General features: G+C 36.9%; 1 protein-coding gene across 9 annotated transcripts in view; it reads left to right on the top strand.

Moving 5' to 3' along the window:
• The first annotated feature begins 5,700 nt into the window (after nucleotides 1–5,700).
• Nucleotides 5,701–22,791, top strand: part of ssbp2 (single-stranded DNA binding protein 2) — a 695,743-nt gene continuing 678,652 nt past the window's right edge. For 2 of the 9 annotated variants that reach the window (XM_039759279.1, XM_039759276.1), the window contains exon 1: nucleotides 5,705–6,007. In XM_039759279.1, the coding sequence (XP_039615213.1) occupies nucleotides 5,952–6,007 (56 nt within the window). In that variant the 5' untranslated portion in view covers nucleotides 5,705–5,951. Of the gene's footprint in view, nucleotides 6,008–22,791 lie in introns of all 9 variants that reach the window. The other 7 variants (XM_039759280.1, XM_039759277.1, XM_039759281.1 and 4 more) reach the window with 6 other exon arrangements.

Raw genomic sequence — 22,791 nt, 5'->3', positions numbered from 1 at the left:
AAAAAAAACTCTTCTTGATGACCTCCTTGATAAATAGTGAGTCTGCCTGGTTTGCTAGGTGCTTTTCGTCTCATTTTGACAGCATATACTTATTGTCTTTTTCTAAATGACATTGTTTTGCCTCTTAATGACACTTTCACTATACTGTCATTTGATTAGCAATTCCAGCTGTCATTTTCTCATGATTTGTTACATTTATTGTATATAGCAATATGAACCACAACAGTATTTTTCTTATTTGTTCTATCAGCAATACATGTATCTTTTTAAAATTCTTTATCTTTTAAACCTTGCCTAGTTGTATTAAAGTTAAATTCCATTCCAGGTTTTATGGATGCCTAATGCTGAAATGTTTCAGCTGACAAAGAGCACCTTGTAAACATATTGTATCAGCTAAACTGGTTTAGTCCAATAAAGACCAGTTCATGTTTAGAAAAAAACAGTTATTACTTGGCAAGGAACTTAACTTAAATAAGGTAACATAAGAAAAATCTAATTTGAATCATTTTAAGTAAGTGATAGCATTTAAATTCTTTCTGTTTTTTAAAAAGTGTAGGTACATGTTTTCAGATGCTAAAATTTCCAAGCATCCACTTCATTTTAATTCCTTTTTTTAATTCAGTTTTTAAAATAGTTTAGAAGTTTAGATAGAAGATAGTAAGGAATACGCTGTTCTTCTTGAGAAATGATGTATAAATTCACCTGAGCTTAAACTCCATCGGTTTTTCAAACTTTTTACATAGAAATAACTCAAAGCATTTCATAAAATAAGCAACAGTACTTAAGAAGACATTAGAGCATCTGCCATCCAAACCCTATTTGTGTAAATTGAATTTGCTACCCATCTGAGTCTCAGTGCATCTACTCCATTAGTTTACTTGTAAAATATATACAGTTATGAATATTGAAAATGAATGCCTAAATTGAAGAAAGATATAATATAATATAATATAATATAATATAATATAATATAATATACATATTGTAAATGTGTATTTATTTTTTAAGCTATACCAGTTTACTGAACTGATAAAGTAAATTTGTTCTCCTTTTATAAGACTTGTTATTATATTGACATATTAGATTATTAAAGTCTCAGCATGTTGCATACTGCATGTGGTTTTGTGCACCAAGTGATCACATCCCATCTTGAGACAATGCTATGCTCAAACTCTCAAATATATTTGTGATGGGAATCAAGCAATTTTCTCACCAAGGTGATTTTTTTTATTGGAATAAGTGGGTTCAGAAAATGACTTATGAATTAAATAAACACGGTTATGGTGTGAACTAATTTTATTGGTTGAAGCATAAGCAATGACTAAAACAATCATAGTTTTTATGTCTAAATGAACATTCCTATATCACAGAATATAAGGTAATTTGTTATTTCACTCTACAGTTTAGTTGATCAGAAGAAACCTTACTGTTGATGTTACCTTCCAGAAGGGGAGTGAAGTGTAGAGGTCAAAGCATGAAACATCTAACAGTCTACACTGGCTTAATGTCTTAACTAAGCTGCTACCTGAAAATCAATCAATCCACTTCTAAACCTGCCAATTAGGTAGTCTGGCGTCATCTTGGTAGAATCAAATGTAAGGCTTTAACTAACCTGGACAGTGCATGGACCAGTCTGTCACAAGGCACATTTGAGCATGAAACCACAAGCACACATAATGGGGCAAGTTAGAGCCACCACCTAATGTACCATTCACATCTTGGGAATTTGGAATTAAAACTGGAGCACTCTGATAAAAAAAAAAAAAAACCAAAGCAGATATGAGGTGAACATGCAAACTGTACAAACACAATGCCCAGAAATGAATTCAGATCTGAGCTCTGTACTTTTCGTTCAATGCAGCTAATCACTCTGTCACCATAACACCTCTGTTCCCTGAAAATGAACACCGTAACTGCATTTCTATTCTTTAAACAGTTTGCTTAATTCAGTCATGGTGCATTAGTGTTTATTTTGAATTATGTTTTAAATTGGTATGAAACCTATGGGTGCTCATGAGATGCCTTCAAATATCAAATGATGACCTAGGAAGTCAAGTTATTAGCAAAACAGTAAGGAATAATTATAACAGTGGGCAACATGAAAGATCAATAAATAGGTAAAAAGAAATAAATACCTAAGCCCTCTGGACCCACCTGCAGAAGCCACGATCATTTATGGAGTTGCCTGATCCACTTACCCAGAGTATGCCCTCACTCTCCTTGTTCACAACTCCAGATAAACCACTCTCGTTCAACCCTCAAAACCACTCTCCTTCAACCAGCAAAACCACTCTCCTTCAACACATTCTGGCCTTTGCTTTCTCCCACCAGTTAAGTTTTGTCCCGCTCCACCTCCCCATTGCCCTGGCATACTGCCACTTTTGTGATCCTGTGTTACATCACAAAGCCTCCTTCTTTCATACAACACAATACACATGTCTTAAGAAAGACCACCTTCCCAGTGTATTTGAGTAACTGGAAGACATTTCAAAGGGGCTAAATACTGGTGAACTCCAAGTATACTAACCGCTGCTCCTGTCTTTTCTTCACAACAATGTACTGTAAGACACAGTTCTTTGTTGGTAGTGCCACCTGCCAGGCAAAAACTATATTCATTGTCTCATGTATGAGACTATAAAATTGTTTTCTGTAGCAAAAAATAATTACCCAATTTTTTACTGGCAACATAATTTACCAGACATCCTTAACTAAAGTCTGAATCGAAACATAACAAACATATTGTTCCTCAGAAACAAAGCCTTGCTGCCATACTGGATCTGACTCTATAGAATGTTTGCTGAGTGCCCTGTGGGGTTGTGTAGCCCATTGCCCATGTCAGAAAACATTGATTGCAATTATAACATATGCCCACATGTTTCACTGGCTCTTAAGCCATTGCTTCCTTGCTCATGTGGCAAAGAAGAGCTTTCTGCAAAGAAAACTATAGGAGAAGTCACCGGAAAAACAGATTTTTTAAGGTAATTGGAGAATGAGTGAGTGGAAATGATATAAATTGAGTTTTTTAAATATCATCTGATTTGTTGATGATATGAATTCATCCATCCATCCATTTTCTAATCCGCTGAATCCGAATACAGGGTCACGGGGGTCTGCTGGAGCCAATCCCAGCCAACACAGGGCACAAGGCAGGAACCAATCCTGGGCAGGGTGCCAACCCACCACAGGACACACACAAACACACCCAGCCCAATTTAGAATCACCAATCCACCTAACCTGCATGTCTTTGGATTGTGGGAGGAAACCGGAGCGCCCGGAGGAAACCCACACAGACACGGGGAGAACATGCAAACTCCACGCAGGGAGGACCCGGGAAGCGAACCTGGGTCTCCTAACTGCGAGGCAGCAGCGCTACCACTGCGCCACCGTGCCGCCCAATATGAATTCACTTTATCTCAAATCTTTAAAGGCAAACATGGATTAACACTGGAAACAATCTATCAAAATTCTCACTCTCACATACATTCGGTGATCTCAGTCTGTACTATTCACTGCCTGTTGGACTTTTGCCCCAATTCACTTTCAGACTCTCTGACAAGGAGAGGCTTTTAAATCACAAGCAAGGGATGGTTCCACAACAACACCTGAAATATTTAATCAAAATCCTTAGAAACTTTTTTGACATCTTATAACATTACCTTTCTAGCAGATTAAGTGTCTTTGCAGCATGAGCTCCTGTTCACCTTTGAAGGCCTAGACTTCAATGAGTTCCTAAATACTGCCTACATAAAATAAAAGAAGTTTCTCAGTAACTTTCTCTGATGATGCTCATCTTTCACTTGTTGCATTCACAGAATGCCTCTGTAGTTCTCCCTGTCTCCCACATTAACTGAAGAATATCTTTCCAGGCCACCCTTTATATTTACAGAGCATACCTCACCTTGCTGGCACAAGTCTGCTCAGACTGGTATTCAGAGGAATTCTTCAGTCAGTTGGTCCTTTTTTTTAAAGAGTCCCTGATTGGCCCTTCCAAATTCTTGTTTTATCTTAATAGTCCATGGTCATTGGCATCTTAGTGTCAGTAGGACAAAAAAGAACAATTCATATTGATAAGTGTAATATTGCATTGCAATCATGATACTCATTTTGTAAAGTGATTGTTATGTTACTCGATGTATATTTATATAAAACTAGTCATGTTACCTGCCAAACACAGGTAACAGAATAAATTTTAAAATGTTTTAAATTTCTTGCCGTACATGTACCTTTAGCAGCTTTCCTGTATTTCTTTGTGTGTCTGAACCTCTCTTGATCGCCACTCCCTCTGCCAAGCGCATTGCCATAAAGCCTGCTTCTTTCATTTTGAGTCACCTTGCCTGCCTCTTGTCCACTTTTATAGTTCCAATGTTTGAAATATTGACTCTAAGCTTGCCTCCAAAACCTTTATTCCTCTTTGTGTGTCTCACTCTAGCACTTCCTCTTTTGATCGCATCACCAAAGCCAAATTGATCAATCAGAACAAACTGACCGTTTAGATTTCTCTGAGGGACTGAAAAGAAACACAAACTTTAGCATGTTATTATACTGCAGATATAAATTAATTTTCATGTATGAGTGTGTATGTCTCTAAAAGTATGAGTGTGCCCTGTGACGTACTGGCACCATCTCCAGATTTGGCTCGTGCCTAACATGCAGTGCTTCTGTGAAAAGCACCATCTCCCCACAATGGGACTTAGATAAGCAAGTTATAAAGTTGATTTAAAAAACTGATGGATGAATATTATGGCATAGAGGCTCAGTTTGTATCACTGCCATCTGTAAACATTTAAGGTAAGTCTTAATGTGTTTTGTGTGGAATTTGTATGTTCTCTTTGGTCTTGTACACATTTCTTCTGGTCACTGACTTTCTTCAAACAGTTCACAGTATGCTGTTAACTTGACAGGAATGGTCAGACTAACCTAAAAAAAACATGTTCCTAGTAATGCATTGACATTTAATTTGGTGTTGATTCTCATCTTGTTCCAATAGCAGCTAGGTTTCTACTTTGTGTGACAATGCATGAAGAAAAGAGGGTTCTGAAAATTGGTGGATGGGTTATTCATTTTAACAAAGAGTTTATTTCAGAACTTGATCTACACCTCAGACTACATTTCCGAACAGCTTATTCTGGTCTGATTTGTACACAAAGCAAGAAGTTATATGTTAGCTGTGTCTGCATCGTCTAAGGGAAACTGCAACAAAATATAAGAAACTGCTTTCTCAGACTGCCTCTGATTCCAAACGGCATTGTATATGGTTATGAACTCCTGGGAGAACAACTTTGAACACTTGCCAATTATAAGAATTATTTTTCAGAATGTGTGAACTTTAGGATTTTAAAAGTTCTGTGAAGTTTTCATTTCAAAATAGCATTATTTTTTATTTGAATTATTATAACTGTAGGCATATGGTTCTGCCAGTATGGGAGGTGCTTAATTATTACAGTCAACGGATTCGGTAAATGTTTATTGTTAGTGCACGTAGCCGATTCCTCAATAACCTCCAGGCCTGGTTTTGCGTGTTTTCCAGTTCTCCGCCTGCTCGATCCTCTCTCTCTCTCTGTGTCTCATCTACCGGTGGGCGGACGCGTCTCTGACGAGAACAGCCAGTTGTTTAAGACTACTGCTCAATCGGTTTCAAATTCCCCCTCACGCAGAGCAGGGTGGAAGCGAAGATTTTTTTTTAAGTGTGTGTGTGTTCCGGAGCGCGTTTTCTCCCCACACCGACAAGACCGACAGATAGGCAGGCTGGCGAGCTCCCCGGAGAAGGAGAAGCTAGGGGGAGGAGTTAATCACTGTCTGTCAGAGTGGTTACCGGAGTGAACGAGGCGGTCCCTGAGTACCTCGTGTCCAATAGAATGCGACGCTCCTTGTGTCGCTATGGTGACGGGGTTGTGCCCAGAGAGGCTGTGATGGGTTGACAGGTGCGTGACAATCGGAGCTCTCTGCAAGCATGTACGCCAAAGGCAAGAGTAACAGCGTACCGTCCGACAGCCAGGCCAGGGAAAAGTAAGTTTATTATCATTTTGTGCATCGGTGTGCAAACGACGAAATGTGCTCGGCTTGAAAACAAGTTGCAGGCAATTGGACAGAGCGCAATACCGCAGCGACGAAACGACAGGGTCTGTTATGCTTGCATCCTCGTGTGTTTTGGTTTTTGGAAAAGTTGTTATTGACAAGAGTGGTACTGCAGACAAGGCTTCGCTGAAAGTTTGTAGCGATGCAGACAGACTGTGGCAACAACTCGACTTATTTGAAAAGTCACCAGAAGCGACAGATTGATAAATAAGAGGGCGTCTACACGTACTTTATTTTTTGAATTCTTAGTAAGCTGGTATGTTTTGCCCATACAAACTTGTACTTCTTGGTGGAGCTGTCATGCTCTCTTCAGTCGGTTGTTGCCGAGTTTTTAGCACAGCAGTACCTGCCCACAAAGTGGTGCCAATATGACAGAGATTGCCCGAGAGCCTGGGTTTCCTTTTTTCATACGGCATCGAGATGCCAGTCTGACTCCTCTGCACCGTCTCCTTGAAACCACCTGCAGCGTTTAACAGTGCTACTTGGTTGCTTTCTTATATGTTGGGGTCATCCTGCCTATATGAAACAGCCATACGTGCCGTTTCCCTTATTTTGGCCAAAGCAACTTTGCAACAAAACGTGTGCCGTATCACAGCTGCAAGTTCGAAGAGAGACAATGACACAACATTGAAAGGCGCAATTAGTGTGTTTGATTCTTGTGGCCTGCTCAGTTGTCACCGTTGCTTTTCCTCCGAACCTATGCCTGCTGTCTGATTATATGGGTGAAGGTGCAATCGTGGTGCAGCTTGTCATCTTCGGCGGGGGGTACTATGCAGTCCGTGGGTACAGTTACTCACCTTTGTAATGCTTCTCAATGGATACGTGTGGCTACTTCTTTGACGTTGGAGAAAATGCTTGTTCCAGCTGGCCGTTACCGGTGAATACTGAAGGAGTCGTGGTAACACTTTCAACCCCCATGCCCCCTTTCCTCTGTGAGCGCGCGTGCCAAACAGAGCGATGGGGTCGACCTTATGCACTGCTAAGTTCATTTCAGCTGTTCCGGAGCTCGGAAAATACAATCCGCGACGCCTGCCGCGGCTTGAAGGTTTATGTAAGCCAGGACACGCTGTTCTTTTGGGACGGACGCAACTTTATTGTTTGTATCTGTCGGGAGTTATGCAACACTCTTGGCCGCCTGCTTCGGGGCTGTAGGCATATGCTTTTGGTTTTCACACGCTGTCTGCGGATTGCAGTTCACAACTGTTGAAAAGACGCCATCGAAACATGCAAGTTAGGTAAAGGAGCTGAAACTAGCATATGTTTAAAAAAATTGTTCTCAGTTTAAAAAAAAAAACAAAAACAGGAAACTCAAGATCCGTTATTTATAAAATAGAATGACCTAGTGCCCCATGCACAGATATTGTAGATGTTTATGTCTCCAAAGTTTGACATTTAACTCCAGCTATCAGACAATCAACTAATTTATCTTTAGGTGAGCTTAAAATCAAATTTGAATGAGGTCTCCTGCTTCTTAAATATGTTTGTTCCACAATTCTTTTTTTACATAAAGTTAAGGCGTCAGTTTGATTTATTACTATGGCATGTTGAAGTTGCAGTATATTGAAAATCCAGTCAAATACTATTAACAACTAAATACTAAATATTTTGATCTGTTTCTCTTCAACTTCCAATCAAGGCTAACTTGTATTCGTTTATAGTAACAATATATATAAAATGTACCAAAAGTGCCAGTTGTATTGTGATTTTAGTTCATTTTCTGTAACTTTTTGCCCAACTGTGTAATAGGAACAGTTACAAGCAAAGCAAAGTAGACAAAAATGCGTTTTCCAGTAACCATGCACAGGTAGTTCTTTTCAAATCCCTGAAGATATAAAGCCAGTAAAAATATAAAGCCTTTCTAGTGTGTCTCCAGTGGGTCAAGCTATGTTTGCAAACCTCCTTCACAGCCACCTTTGCTGCATTTAGACAGGGCACATCCTCACTAGGGTTCCAAATCCCATTAACCAACTCTCTTTGAAAAGGAGCAGTAGTGGCTTTATTCCAAGGTCCTCATATATTGTTGAACTCAGTCTTGAAGAAATATCCGGTCATATGTGTTTAAACATCATTCTGCCACTATACAGTACATAATTAAGTCATAAAAGTCATTATCTGCTGCGTCCACCATTGGTGCTGTAAAATGGTGGATACATGGCAAATGTTGAAAAAAATTAATAAAAAATGGTGAACATTCATTCTTCAGGTAAACCATGGATAATTTAAAAGATTAAGTTCTTAATCTATGAAACACAGAAAGCCTGAAATAGAGAATCAGGGGTCCTGACCAGGTACTGTACTGTATTATAAAAATAAAGTTCAGAGGGAAGTAAGAGTAGCTATAGAATTATTATACAAATCTAGAGCGAAAGGGATGGATACAAAGAGAACCCTAGAAGTAGGCATAACTTAGTTACATCTTTGTGTAATATCATGAAATTAGAAGATCGAATCAGTGTGCTTAGATGTGATCTGCTGGACTTTGCGATGATTGCTATTATAATTAACAAAAATTTTATCAAGATGTTTCAATTGGTTCTTCCACTTAATTTTTCGGCTTTATTCTCTTTTTTCTATTGCCAATCATATCAATATGGAATGTGTATTGTAAGTTTTCCTCTATTAACTGTCGCATATCTTCTGGTCCAGACATGATATCTTCAGCATTATTGAAGGAGTCTACATAATAATTCAGTGTCCCTATTTGTGATATTATTAATGGTCAATTTAAAAGTGGAGTTGTTCCTGGATAATGGAAAGAAGGCACTAGTATTCCCATCCCAAAATCGTCTCCACTAAATATTGAGGTTTGAGTTCGATCTTGTTGATATCCCAGTGTTCTAAACTATGTAAACAGTTTTTTTGCAAACAGAATCTTGAGAAATATTGAAACTAATCTAGATCCTGTGCAGACTGGAAGATGAAAAATCCATTTTGTAACACATTACCAAGTATGTTTGGTGGATTTTATATACAGTTGTGCTAATAAATTAACATACCCTGGCAGAATTTGTGAAATATTGGCCATTGTTTGGAAAATATAACCAATCATGCAGAAAACCTTCCTTTTAATTAGGGAGTGTGCTCAGGCAAAGCAATGTGTTTTGCACATTGTGCATAATTGTGTTTGTCCTTTTTAAAACACAATGATAACTTAAATCATCCAAATGGGCCTGATCAAAAGTTTACATACCCTTGAATGTTGGTGCTGATAACATACAGACAAGTTGACACACACAGGTTCAAGTTAGGGGTAATTAAGGGAGAGCGTCCACACCTGAAACCTCTTCGATTGTAATCAGTGTCCATGTCTGAATAGTAAATTTAAATTCATGCAGAGCTGCACTGACTTTGCTGGGTACCGAGCTACAGGGAAAGCACAATCAAAGGACCTGCGAGAAAAGGTTTTCGAATTGTATAAATCGGGAAAGGATATAAAACGATATCCAGAGATCTGAAAATGGTTGTCAGTAGTGTTCAAACTCTGATAAAAAGTGTAAAGTTAGGGTTTCTGTTGTTACCAAGCCAAGGTCAGGTAGACCAACCAAGATTTCAGCCACAACTTCTGGGATCATTTGTTGAGATGCCAAGAAAAACCCACAAGCTACTTCAGGGGAGATACAAGCTTCTCTGCATACAAGTGATGTTGCTATATAATGATGCACAACAAGGAAGTACTTGAACAAAAATGGGCTGCAGAGTTGAGTTGCAAGAAAAAAGCTCTTACTATACCAATATCACAAAACAGCCTGATTACAATAAGCCAGACATCATCTAGACAAGCCTTAAAACTTCTGGAACAAAGTCCTTTGGAGTGATGAGACCAAAATTCAATTTTATGGTTACAACCATAAACGCTATGCTTTTAGAGGAAGCAACAAGGCCTATGACAAAAAGTGCACCATCTCTACTTAGAAGCATGGTGGTGGATCTCTGATGAATGCAGCATGTTACCTGAAAATATTGGAAGACAATTTGCATTCATCAGTCTGGAAGCACTCAGTTCAGTTCAGTTCATGCAAGACAACCCAAGAATTCACAGGACTTGGAGGCTTTTTGCCAAAAAGAATGGGCAGCTTTACCACCTGAGAAAATCAAGGACCTCATCCACATTTATCAAAAAATGCTAATGGCAGCAATATACATTATTAAGAACTAATGGTATGCAAACATTTGAACAGGGATCATCTCATTATTTTCCTTATTTCTATGTTTCATTTAATGGTTGTACTATTCTGTGATGCCATATTGTTTAATTTGGATTCCATTAAAAGTAAATGAAATGTGTTTTGCTTGATCTGACATCTTTCCTTTGGTGCACATATTCATTTGTTTTGTAGCCTCTCCTGGATGGATTTTCAATAAGGATGCATCCAGTTAAGGGTTTTGAATTTTAGGGATTGTAAATATTGCATCTTTTTAACATTTTTTTGCAGTAAAGTGAAAAATTTGAAAATTTTTACTGTATTGTTGTGGGAATCACCATATTTGTTTTTTACGAGCGGCATCAGTTTGGGAGTGGTAGTTTGGCTGTTGCCCTAGCTATTTATCCCAGAATGACTCGGTAATGCGTGATGTGTGTCGTCACTTGAAAGACTGCATCCTTTTTGCACCAGTTCATTGGTTAGAAACAGTATTGTTGTATGACTCTAATCCTTGTTAAAAGACTCCCTGGTATTCAAATTGCTTTGTTTTTTTGCCTTTGATTTTGACTTGTACGAGTTTAAACTTGATGATTGATTTGCTTGCATTCTTTCGTGACAATCGCAGAAGAAATTCCTATTTCCCGATATCCTTCATAAAAAATAAATGCTGTCTGATTTTGAGTCAGTACAGTCCAAATTTTGGTGTGTAAACTAATTACAACTGAGTTTGTAAAGGCCGTTGACATAACGTACCTTAGCAGTGTATTGCATACGTGATCTAGGTGTGAGACCAGGTCTGATCCCATGGATAATCATTTTTATGACTGACTGTCATCAGTGATTCTTTTAGTAGGCGCACTTTTCAGATTGGGAACATACTACTGGTATAGTTGTACAAAGGAGTAGACTAGGGCCTGTTGTCTTCCTGGCTTTGATTAATGATACTATCATAGACATCATACACCATTGGAAATAATGTTAGCTTTATAACAGTCTTTAAATGATCTAGGTCACTGTGTTGAAGAGCATTAAATAAAGATCAATTCGAAGAAATGTAAAGTGTTGCATCTCACCTTTATGAATATCCATCAACATTTTTTCATTGATCAAAATATTCTAGCTGTCTGTAGTACAGTATGAGTTTTAGGGGTTATCATCCAGGATTATGTGCAGTCGGATAGCCAGGTGAGCCATATGCTAATGTCAGCTAATCTGTTTATGATGTTTGAAGAAAGCTGGTTTGTGATGATGAATTGGTCTCCTATTCCTGTTTTTGGAATATATTGTTCCCTTTTGGTACTGCTGTTTGACTACTGACCAAACTAAAAGTCCGGAAACAGTACGGAAACAGACCTTTAATATCATACATGGATAAATGTATACAGAATATTAGGATGCACTGTTTATTCTTGTGTGTTTAAAATCAGTAGGATGTACCCAGTTTTGTTTGGACCCTTGTAGAAAACTGATTAACGCACTGGCCCACTCCAATTGACTTCTAGGTTTTTAAATCTTTAATTATTTCAATAGTGTGCATGTCATGCTCCTTTCCTTCCTTGACTTCTCCTAATGTCCTGAACTTTAAATGTCTGATTGTTATAACTCTTAAATTCGTAAAATGTGACTGATGACATTTTTCTGTGTTTTTATACATTGTGACGGACAGCCGGGTCCCATGCTCGGCCGGGACGCCTCTGCTGCATCCGTCCCGGGGGAGCCACCATGGACAGTGCAATGCCTCCCGGCCTGGGGCAGCCTCCCTGGCCGTGGGTCCTTCCTCAGTCTCCCCCGTGGCTCCATGGGACATGGAGTCTACCACAGCCCAGTTGGGAGATGGGGTGGCCGCTAGGGGGTGCTGCGGAGAGCCAGCCGCCACAATGGGCGACTTACCAGCCCCACCCGGAGGTGCAATTAAGATCAGCTGGTCAGGCACCTGGAGCACTTCTGGGTGGGCTATAAAGCAGGCAACCTCCCTCCATTCGTGGCCAGAATCGGGAGGAAGAGGACGAGGTTGCCTGGGAGGAGTGGTGGTGCCAGGAAGGGTTGTTTGTGCTGTATCTTGTGCTTTGGGAACTGTGTTGGGCCTGTGGGACACGGGGAAGACGTGCCCCACGGCTGAAGAAAAGAAAATAAAGCCTGTGTGTTTTATACACATGCCTCCGCGTGGTCTGTGCCGGGTCGGGTGCTATATAGCGCCTTTTACAACATAAAGAACCCTACTACCACCACAAGCCATGAGAATTGAACTTTGGAAGCCAGGTTTCAGTTTGTCCTCCAGTTCACACCTGACAACAACTAACTATCCCTTTTCCACGACAAAACCACTTATGTCACAGTTTTTGACACTACTGACACAATAGGGAGTACCAGTAGTTATTTTATTCAACTTCAAGTGTAAGAAAAATGAAACGGGAGCTGTCAGCCCACTGTGAAAGGACACAAAAAATGGTCAAGGAGACAGATGCTGATAACATGCAGAAGCGGCACAGAACACACAAACGACAAAACAAAAGTGAATCCAATGCACCCTTTTTTTGATGTGTGAGCAGCTCATATTATGAAAATGATATACAGCCTTACACTCAATCCATCTTGCTGTCTTATTTACCATCATAATCTATAAAATATTTAATTCTATAACTTTATAAACAATTTATATAGAAAAATATTGTTTTAACTTAATATAGTATTTTGAATACTGTAAATACTAAAACAGTATCTCAGCATCCCTTGGATTCGTTCTCGCTCGCAGAAGCAGTGCAAAATTCTGATTCTAGTGTTAAATCTAAATTTAGAGATTGGCTGCCCAAATTTAGGAGATTACTGGTTGCCTTACAAGGAACTGATATTAAATGGTTATTTCAAGAAGTCGACAGAGAGATATATGTGATCACTGATTCCAGGTACTGTATGTGCAGATTGCAATGAATTTTAGATTTTGTCCACTATTTTTGAGAGTGAAGTTCTTTGGATCATGTGTGACTTAATATTTCTGTGTTAATATGGAATTTCAATTTATATGTGCAGCATTGTTTTAAATCTGCTTTTATTGTAGCAGCAGTCTGAATCAGCACTCTTAATGATTTATGCTTTTAAGAATCCATAAATATGATGAAAGAGTGAAAAAAAAATAATGGGAATTATCTGCATACACTGTCTGCGTCTTTGGTTGTTCTTGGTATGTTGTCCAGGAAAATCAGACATAGTAACTAGTTGCAGTCATTACTGTTTTAGTACTCTTGACTCTATTCACTTGATGCCTTGGCTGTCTGACTCAGGGTAACTCATTGTCTATCTAAGGATATCTTGGCATGGTGCAACCATAATCATCAGTTATTTTTTAAGGGGCAAGGGATAAATTGAACTGAATTGCAAAGAATCTGTACTTTTCAAACATTTAAATAATCTTTGTGTAATACTACTTATTAGTGAAATGTGAGCAGCTCTTTTAATCATCAACAGCTATTGTTTTGTCTTCTGATTTGCCATTCTGATATGTTTATTAGAAAATAAGCATAGCATTTCATTTTTCTTTTTTTTGCTCCATATATTTTACCTGTCTTAGGTTGTAGGGTAAAATTCAAGTTGTAAACAAAATTTTTTTTTATCATGATCAGTTCAGTGCTGTTAGATGTGAGAAATAAAAAGGTATTGTTATTTGAAAATGTGGGTGATGTAACCTATTAAAAATACCTTGTGTAATATTACTTTTTATGAATTTGTAGTTATAGATAAATACTAAAACAAGGAACAAACTACGGCAGACTAACAAATTATATATTGCTAATTTACATGTTATTTCTTAATCACTAGTAAATAGCATGAATTAAGTAATTTTTGTAATTACTGAAAAATATATTGTTGACAATGTGAGCAAATTCACCTAATCTGCACATTAATATCAAGTTTTAAAAATACTTTCTTACTGTTATTTAGTTCTTAAAGCTACAGTATTATAACTATGGTTGCTGACATTGTTGCCTTAATGTGATTTTTCTAGAAGAGATATCATTTCAAATTTCTTGACATTTGTCAGATTAAATCTTAAAAATAAAATTTTAGTTAATGAGTGGTCAAATACATTTTCATATGAGAAACAACCAACAAAAAAAATATTAAAAAGTACTATGGTGTATTTTTTATTTACATCATACAGAGAGGGAGATTATAGGATAATTAGGCCTTTGTTCCAGATTACCAGGTCTTGGGAGCTGTTGTCTTGTAAATTAATTATTCACATGCATGGTAGCTGTATTTTGTATTTTTCCAAAGGTATTTTCCATTCATTCAAATTATTAATTAAAACACACAGAGCCTGGCCCTCAAATGTGCACTTTACATTTTATGTAAAATTAATCTTACATTATTTCCATTATAGAAAGAGATTTTTGTCAAATATCATTATGTCTGGAAGTAGATTATTATATGTAATACAGTATATACAAATGGCAATTAAGTATCAAAATACAAACCAATTATATTTAGGTGATTCTGTTGTTGTATGAGAATGCGTATCCTCTTGTTATCTCAATATTTTAGTGACTGTCTAAGGTATGATATTATAGACAAATCTCATGCAGATTCTAGGGATGGACACCTTGAATAACTCACAATACATTCAGTATAATCTTACATAGTATTTTATAGGGAGTGGGGGGCTTTTATAGTGTGCATCTTTTTTGTGGAGATGTTGGTTGTGGCTTAGATAATTAGTAGCTGCTGGTAGTATGGATCATTGGTCTGAAAGAAATGTGGTTTATTAATTCTGTGTCATTCAGCAACATTTCTAGCAGTTCACATATAAAAAAATAATCTGTATTTCTTTCTGCAGCAGTTGCTACTCTTATTTGATGAATGTACTTCAACGTGATATTTACAGTTGTAGCTACAGTATATGCGCATCATATTGCTAGCCATCTCATGACTGAATTGGTTTATTTACGAAAGTAATAGTACACATGTTGTATTTTTTGTATTTTGGTAGAGTCTAATTATTTATCTTGATTATTTACTTAAGCACTGGATTTGTCATCTTAATAATAACAGTATATAATACATTTGAGTGGAACGTGTGAGCACAGTTTCATGCATTTTAAGAGGTTTCTTTGGCTTAGCTGCATGGTCTGGGATGAACTCTGTCACCATGAAATGATGATCTGTTGATAGACTAGAAGTTCTTTTAATGTCAAAAATGTTATTGTTGCAGACGGGATGACACAGCTACTGTATAAAGTCAATCATCTGCCTTTTGCCTGTAATGCTGTGGTATAAGACACATTTTCTTCTCACTTAGTGTTAGCTTTGGACATGATGAGTCTTACATATAATTTAAATTCATCTTTCAGTTATAGTACAGGCAGAGTTTTCTTATTGAGCATGCCCTTTATAATACATCATTTGTCTTGAAGAAATACAAAGAGAAAAAAATCCCTCAACATTCTATACTATAATAATGTTAGTAAAAATATAATTTTTTATGGTTTAACATTCCTTCTAATGGTATTCATTTTACCACTTCTCTCTGTCATGTTTTTGCCTGACTGACTCCTTAAATACTGTCTTTTGTAAAATGGACTGCTTTGTTGTATGTCTGGCTATTGAGAAATCGGCTGCAACATGAAGGACAATGCACCACCATCATAATAGCTTAAAATGGTCAATCTTACCCCTATTGAAAAATGAAAGCTAGATTAGCTTGAATTAGGATGTTTACTGATAAAATATCTGTAATGCATTATAAGGCTTGCTGAGCTTTTACTTATAAAATTGCTGCTGGTCATTTCATGAAGGTCAGTGAAAACACAAAAAAAAGTTGCTTTATGACACCAGTTGACCAACCATCACTTGTCCGTTTATGGTAAATGGTGGTTAATCTCTTTAATGATGGTTTATGAATGGGCAAACATGGTAATGGGTAACAATGACTAAGATGATGATAATGATGATGATCAGCTTGTCCATAGAGAATGTTGTTAAGATAGCTACAGTGCTGCTGATGTAATAAAGGTTATAGTAAAGCCTTAAGTAAAGCTATACTTTAGGTTTACAACATTTAAAATAGAAGAGTTACTTCAGTCCCTTGATATGCTAAAGACTAATGCAATTCCTGTCTCTGATAGGAAATGTTGAGAAAAACTAAAGTTGTTGTCTTTCACTACGGATGAGAGAAGTATGTGACGACTAGAAAGTTGTTAATGTGACAATTGAAGTGTCTAAGAGACAAGGCACAAAACTTGCTTGCTAATTTAATTTTTAGCAATTCAAAGTTATGGAAACTACAATTAGAAATTAATTAGTTTATGAGTGAGAGATCCTACCAAACAAATTGATTAGATGCTTTGAATGGGCAACTGGAGTAGTACAAAGCAAATTGCATAAATTATTTAGATTAAACAAAAAAAAAAAACTTTGATACATTTTGTACATGAAGGTACAATTTGAAACTAGAAGCCATTGGTATCTAATGCAGCTTATAAAACAATGCATCAAATTAGTTATTTAATTGGAAACAAAGAGCACAGATGAGAGTAGAATGCACCATGTGGGATGAGGTAATCAGAGGAAGCCCTCAGAAATCTGTCCTTGGATTATTGATTTTCCTAATTAATAAAAATGAAATTGATTCTGATATGGTTGGTAAATTTTTAAAATTTGCTCAGGACACTCAAATTGGAGGGAAAGTACATATTGAGGAGATACCAAAAGCAACTGAAGAAAACTGGACAATCTTCAAAACTGGACAGCTTCTTGGAACATGTAATTTAATGTAGAAACGAGTAAAGTACTACGCACATGAAAAAGGAACATTAATTATCAATGCATGTTTAGTGATGCTGTCTTACCTGAAGCAACCTCTGAAAAGTGTTTTAGGGGTTTACATAGGCACAGCATTTTCATCATCAAGACGATCTACAGTAGCATTTAAAAAAAGCAAAGTCCACAATAAGTGATATCAAGGCATGTTGTACTCTGTTATGCTCAGACTGTAATGAACATTTTGAACATGAAAATATCTAAAGCACTGTGCACATGTTAGTTTAAGAAAATTAAACCTCTCTAGTCTTTAGTGAAAGCCTAATTGCAACCAGATTTTCAAAGTTCTCAAAAATATTAATTAAAGCTGACCCTGCAGTTTGCTTTTAATTGATTATTCAATTACATGTCCAAGGGCACTGGTGGAGGTTAAGGGGTGTGCATTAAAGACTGAAACCAGGAAAGAGTTCTTTACGAAAAGAGTCTTGGAAATCTGCAACAAGCTATTAAGTCATGGAGTTGATATGGAAACCTTGGCAACTGTTATAGAATCTGGATGAAATATTCAGGCAGCTTAGATTCCAGTTGAGTGTGGAACTTGAATCTTTTTGTGGAAGCCACAGAAATAGTGTTGTAAATCTTGAAGCTACTGCTCCATCGCCCTCGCTCTTCAAATTAATACATTAATTTAGCACATAGAGTAGCAGCACTTGTATATCCAGTTTAAGCACTTTTTTGAATAAATATTTAAAGTTGCAGAATTTAAAGGGGGACTACACAGAAGTGATTAAAACACAAAAAGGAATACTGTACTTGAGTGAATAATGTAAACAAATCAAAGTTGTAAACATCTGTTTTGTCTTGGTAGGGTAATATATTACTCTACTTTCCCCTTTTGTATTATTAATATGTAGTCTTTGTCAGAATGCCTCAAATCTCCTAGACTTACCACTGTTTATAAGGTACTGTACCATATAACTTCTCCCCACCTTCCCTTCTACATGTATAATCTCAGGAAATTAGGTGTAGTAAAAGAGAAGCAGGAGTTAAGTTACAATTTAAACAATGTATTATTGATAATATTCATAAATAATAACAATATGCAAACTACATTTGAATATTTGCAATGATTCAACCTGATAAATGGTGATGCTTAGTTTCAGGCGGCACACAGACTTGGTAGTTACTTAAAATATCTCTAGTTAAGGCATCATTTTGTGGTCAGCTTTCTTTAGAACAGGCTGCATGCCTGTCTCAATATGTCTGCCGAGCTGTGCTCTTCATTGTGTTGTCCTTTTCAGTTCATGGTGTGTGATGGTCTTTCATCAGTCTGGTAAGAGAGTGAGAGGGTGAGGTAAAGCAAGCAGATTTATAGGTTTTCTGTCCAACCCCTAGAGCCAATAGGGCATCATAGTACTTAAAAGCTTTTGATACAAGCCAGTTCCAAACAGCCATAATTCAGACCAATGGATAGAATACCTTCACACCTGCCCTCCAAACCATATGTTAAGGTAAAGCTTGGCAGTTAGGCAGCCTGGCTTTCCTGTGGGGGTTGAGTGAGAGACTTTAGCAGAGAAATACCAAACTTGTTTGAGGCACTTCCCCCCCAACCCTGTTGTAAAATTACCCTAAATGGGGGGAAGGGGTTCTTAAACCACCAAACCATTGCTGTTATTATCAATAATGTAACATTAATATCTGTGGTGGGCTGGCACCCTGCCTGGGGTTTGTTTCCTGCCTTGTGCCCTGTGTTGACTGGGATTGGCTCCAGCAGACCCCCGTGACCCTGTAGTTTGGAAATAGCGGGTTGGATAATGGATGGATAGTAACACTAATATGACATTGCTTTGTCTAAGTTACAAATAAAGACATACAAAATATTTATCAACTTATGCAAAATTTCACATCACAACAACATCTAATAATGATAGTTATATATACTCACTAGGGGGGCAAGCCTTTGGCACCCAACCTCTGATTGCGACCAGAATATTAGTAAAATCTGTAAATGTATAAAAGAAAAATTATTATTTATTGGAGTCAAAATCATGAAATTCTATAAATATGTAAAATAAAAATTTATTATTATTTAACAGAGTAATAATCTTGAAATGAGAATAAAATACAGTATTTACTCTCTTACCTATTAGAGTATTCCCATTAAACTGAGGTCCACTGTGCTCGATGAGTATTTATAAGAGACTAAGTAAATGATCCATTCATTTTAACTGACATTCTTATTGTTAAAAAACTTTTTTTTTTTAAATTACTCATTTGAATAACAGAAAAAATCACGTGAAAACTATAGTGGTATGCAATGGGTTATCGTAACTTGACCTTCAGCTAACTAAATCACTTAAATACAAACATTGGTGTTATGAATGGATAATTTTTTTTAATTGTTTGTTCCTGTGAAAGAAAGTTTACTCGATCAAAAATAAAAAACATGACTTTCTTGATATTTTAGTTTATAATTTAAAAACAGAATAAGAATTTGAAAATCTAACAAGGAAACAAGTGGATAGGACTGGCGAGCTTTGTTGGGCTGAATGGCCTGTTCTCGTCTAGAGTGTTCTAACGTTCTAATGTTCTAAACATCACATTAAAGTTAGATAAATTCTGAAAAGAATGATACCAAACATATATATGTAGGTTTTAAAATAAGCCCAATTTAAAACGTGACATAAAAAGTCACGTAAAATCGTTGCACAAAATCTTTGCACTTTTAGGCTTAGGATTTAATGTATATAGAGTAGATTATTCCTACTGATTACCCAAATTCAAATGAATACAGTTAGGTCCATAAATATTTGGACAGAGACAACTTTTTTCTAATTTTGGTTCTGTACATTACCACAATGAATTTTAAATGAATCAACTCAGATGCAGTTGAAGTGCAGATTTTCAGCTTTAATTCAGTGGGTTAAACAAAAAGATTGCATAAAAATGTAAAGCATTTTTTTTAACATAATCCCTTTATTTCAGGAGCTCAAAAGTAATTGGACAAATTAAATAACTGGAAATAAAATGTTCATTTCTAATACTTGGTTGAAAACCCTTTGCTGGCAATGACAGCCTGAAGTCTTGAACTCATGGACATCACCAGATGCTGGGTTTCCTCCTTTTTAATGCTCTGCCAGGCCTTTACTGCAGCGGCTTTCAGTTGCTGTTTGTTTGTCGGCCTTTCTGTCTGAAGTTTAGTCTTCAACAAGTGAAATGCATGCTCAATTGGGTTAAGATCAGGTGACTGACTTGGCCTTTCAAGAATTTTCCACTTCTTTGCTTTAATAAACTCCTGGGTTGCTTTGGCTGTATGTTTTGGGTCATTGTCCATCTGTATCATGAAATGCTGCCAAATCAATTTGACTGCATTTAGCTGGATTTGAGCAGACAGTATGTCTCTGAACACCTCAGAATTCATTCAGCTGCTTCTGTCCTGTGTCACATCATCAATAAACACTAGTGTCCCAGTGCCACTGGCAGCCATGCATGCCCAAGCCATCACACTGCCTCCACCGTGTTTTACAGATGATGTGGTATGCTTTGGATAATGAGCTGTTCTACACCTTCTCCATACTTTTTTTCTTGCCATCATTCTGGTAGAGGTTGATCTTGGTTTCATCTGTCCAAAGAATGTTTTTCCAGAACTGTGCTGGCTTTTTTAGATGTTCTTTAGCAAAGTCCAATCTAGCCTTTCTATTCTTGAGGCTTATGAGTGGCTTGCACCTTGCAGTGCACCCTCTGTATTTACTTTCATGCAGTCTTCTCTTTATGGTAGACTTGGATATCAATACGCCTACCCCCTGGAGAGTGTTGTTCACTTGGTTGGCTGTTGTGAAGGGGTTTCTCTTCACCATGGAAATGATTCTGCGATCATCCACCACTGTTGTCTTCGTGGATGTCCAGGTCTTTTGCTTGCTGAGTTCACCAGTGCTTGCTTTCTTTCTCAGGATGTACCAAACTGTAGATTTTGCCACTCGTAATATTGTAGCAATTTCTCGGATGGGTTTTTTCTGTTTTCGCAGCTTAAGGATGGCTTCTTTCACCTGCATGGAGAGCTCCTTTGACTGCATGTTGTCTGTTCACAGCAAAATCTTCCACATGCAAGCACCACACCTCAAATCAACTCCAGGCCTTTTATCTGCTTAATTGATAATGACATAACGACGGACTTGCCCACACCTGCCCATGAAATAGCCTTTGAGTCAATTGTCCAATTACTTTTGAGCTCCTGAAATTAAGGGATTGTGTTAAAAAATGCTTTAGTTGCCTCACATTTTTATGCAATCTTTTTGTTCAACCCACTGAATTAAAGCTGAAAATCTGTACTTCAACTGCATCTGAGTTGTTTCATTTAAAATTCATTGTGGTAATATACAGAACCAAAATTAGAAAAAAGTTGTCTCTGTCCAAATATTTATGGATCTAACTGTAAGTGCCCTTTCCTCTAAACTTGTGTTTTGCAGTGACAATCAGCAAAAGCCGAGTCACTGGGAAAGACAGGAATTGATCTAACACAGGAATGTTTTACTCATGGGCCATTGTGTATTGCATGTTCAAGAGTAAGTAGATCCAGTGATCTAATAATATTATTATTTTTGAGTGGTGCCTTTATCCAACCTGACTTACAAACTTAAGATGCGGTTGGTTTTTATTTTTTTTTTTATTTCCCCATTTGGAGCACAGGCAGGTGAAGTGTCTTGTTCATGGTTATATTGTGTGAGTAGCAGAATTTGAACCCACATTTTCAGAATTTGAAGCACTAGGTTCAAAGCCTTAATATTTACACACAATATTGCACTTCAATAATATTATGCGTTGGTAAAAAAAAAAGAATATTATATGCAGAAAAGTACTTAGTTAGTTCTTCTGATACAACCGATTAACCAAAAGTACTATAACAGTGGCCCATTGTCTTTCGAAATTGCCCGGGCAAAACTGCGTAACACAGCTCGTTTAGGTTGAAGTATGTTTATTTAGCAAAGAATTCCATATATATGTGCATAAACATTTAAAGTATAAATCATTGTGGAATACTGAGTATTGATTGTATTTACTGCATCCCCACAAATGTTAAACATTCTCTGACTCCTGTCTGCAATGCCTTTTATAAGGAATTTGCATTTTTTGTAGTATTTGTATGGATTTTCTTGAGAGATTTTGGCTTTTTCCCCACAGGATATCATTGAGTGAAGGCATATACATACATGTGTACTATCATGGATCTTATACTGTTTAGTACTGGTTACCATCTTGTACCAAATGATAGTAAGAAAGGCTGTGTATGACCCTGATAAAAGTTGTTCAAAAATAATGTAAAATTTTCATCTGTACTTTTTTCTGTACATTGTTCTACGTTCATTCACTTTATTGATGTATTTTTGTAAACCATTTTTCCAGTTATTTCCAATTCAGCTTGTTAAAGTCATTCTAATCCACCCATCTATTTTTATTTGTACTAAAGGCATTATTATTCCGTTCATCCATTATTTTTAACCTGCTTTCTTCTAGTCCACCTTGGGGAGAGACTGCTTAGTTCTTACTGTGGCAGAATTGGGAATATGGCTAAAGCAGGAAGTATACCCTGGTGGAAGCTACTTAATTTCTTCACTTTTCACAACATTTCTTTGAAGTACATACTTAAGAAGGTGGTAGGAGAAAAAAATAAAATGGATTAATTTGCATGAATCATTCAAATTAAATTCCATATAGATTAAAACCTTTGATCACAATGCCTTCTTACACTTTAATTCATTGTGTTTACTGTTCCTTAAAAATAGAACCTAAAAAGCCTACACACATTTACAGATGTAAAGCAAC

This window comes from Polypterus senegalus, chromosome 7 (genome assembly GCF_016835505.1).
Source record: "Polypterus senegalus isolate Bchr_013 chromosome 7, ASM1683550v1, whole genome shotgun sequence".
NCBI classification, from domain to species: Eukaryota; Metazoa; Chordata; class Cladistia; order Polypteriformes; family Polypteridae; genus Polypterus; species Polypterus senegalus.
The sequence above is the reverse complement of the archived record's forward strand: the minus strand, read 5'-3'. Positions and strand labels throughout refer to the sequence as shown.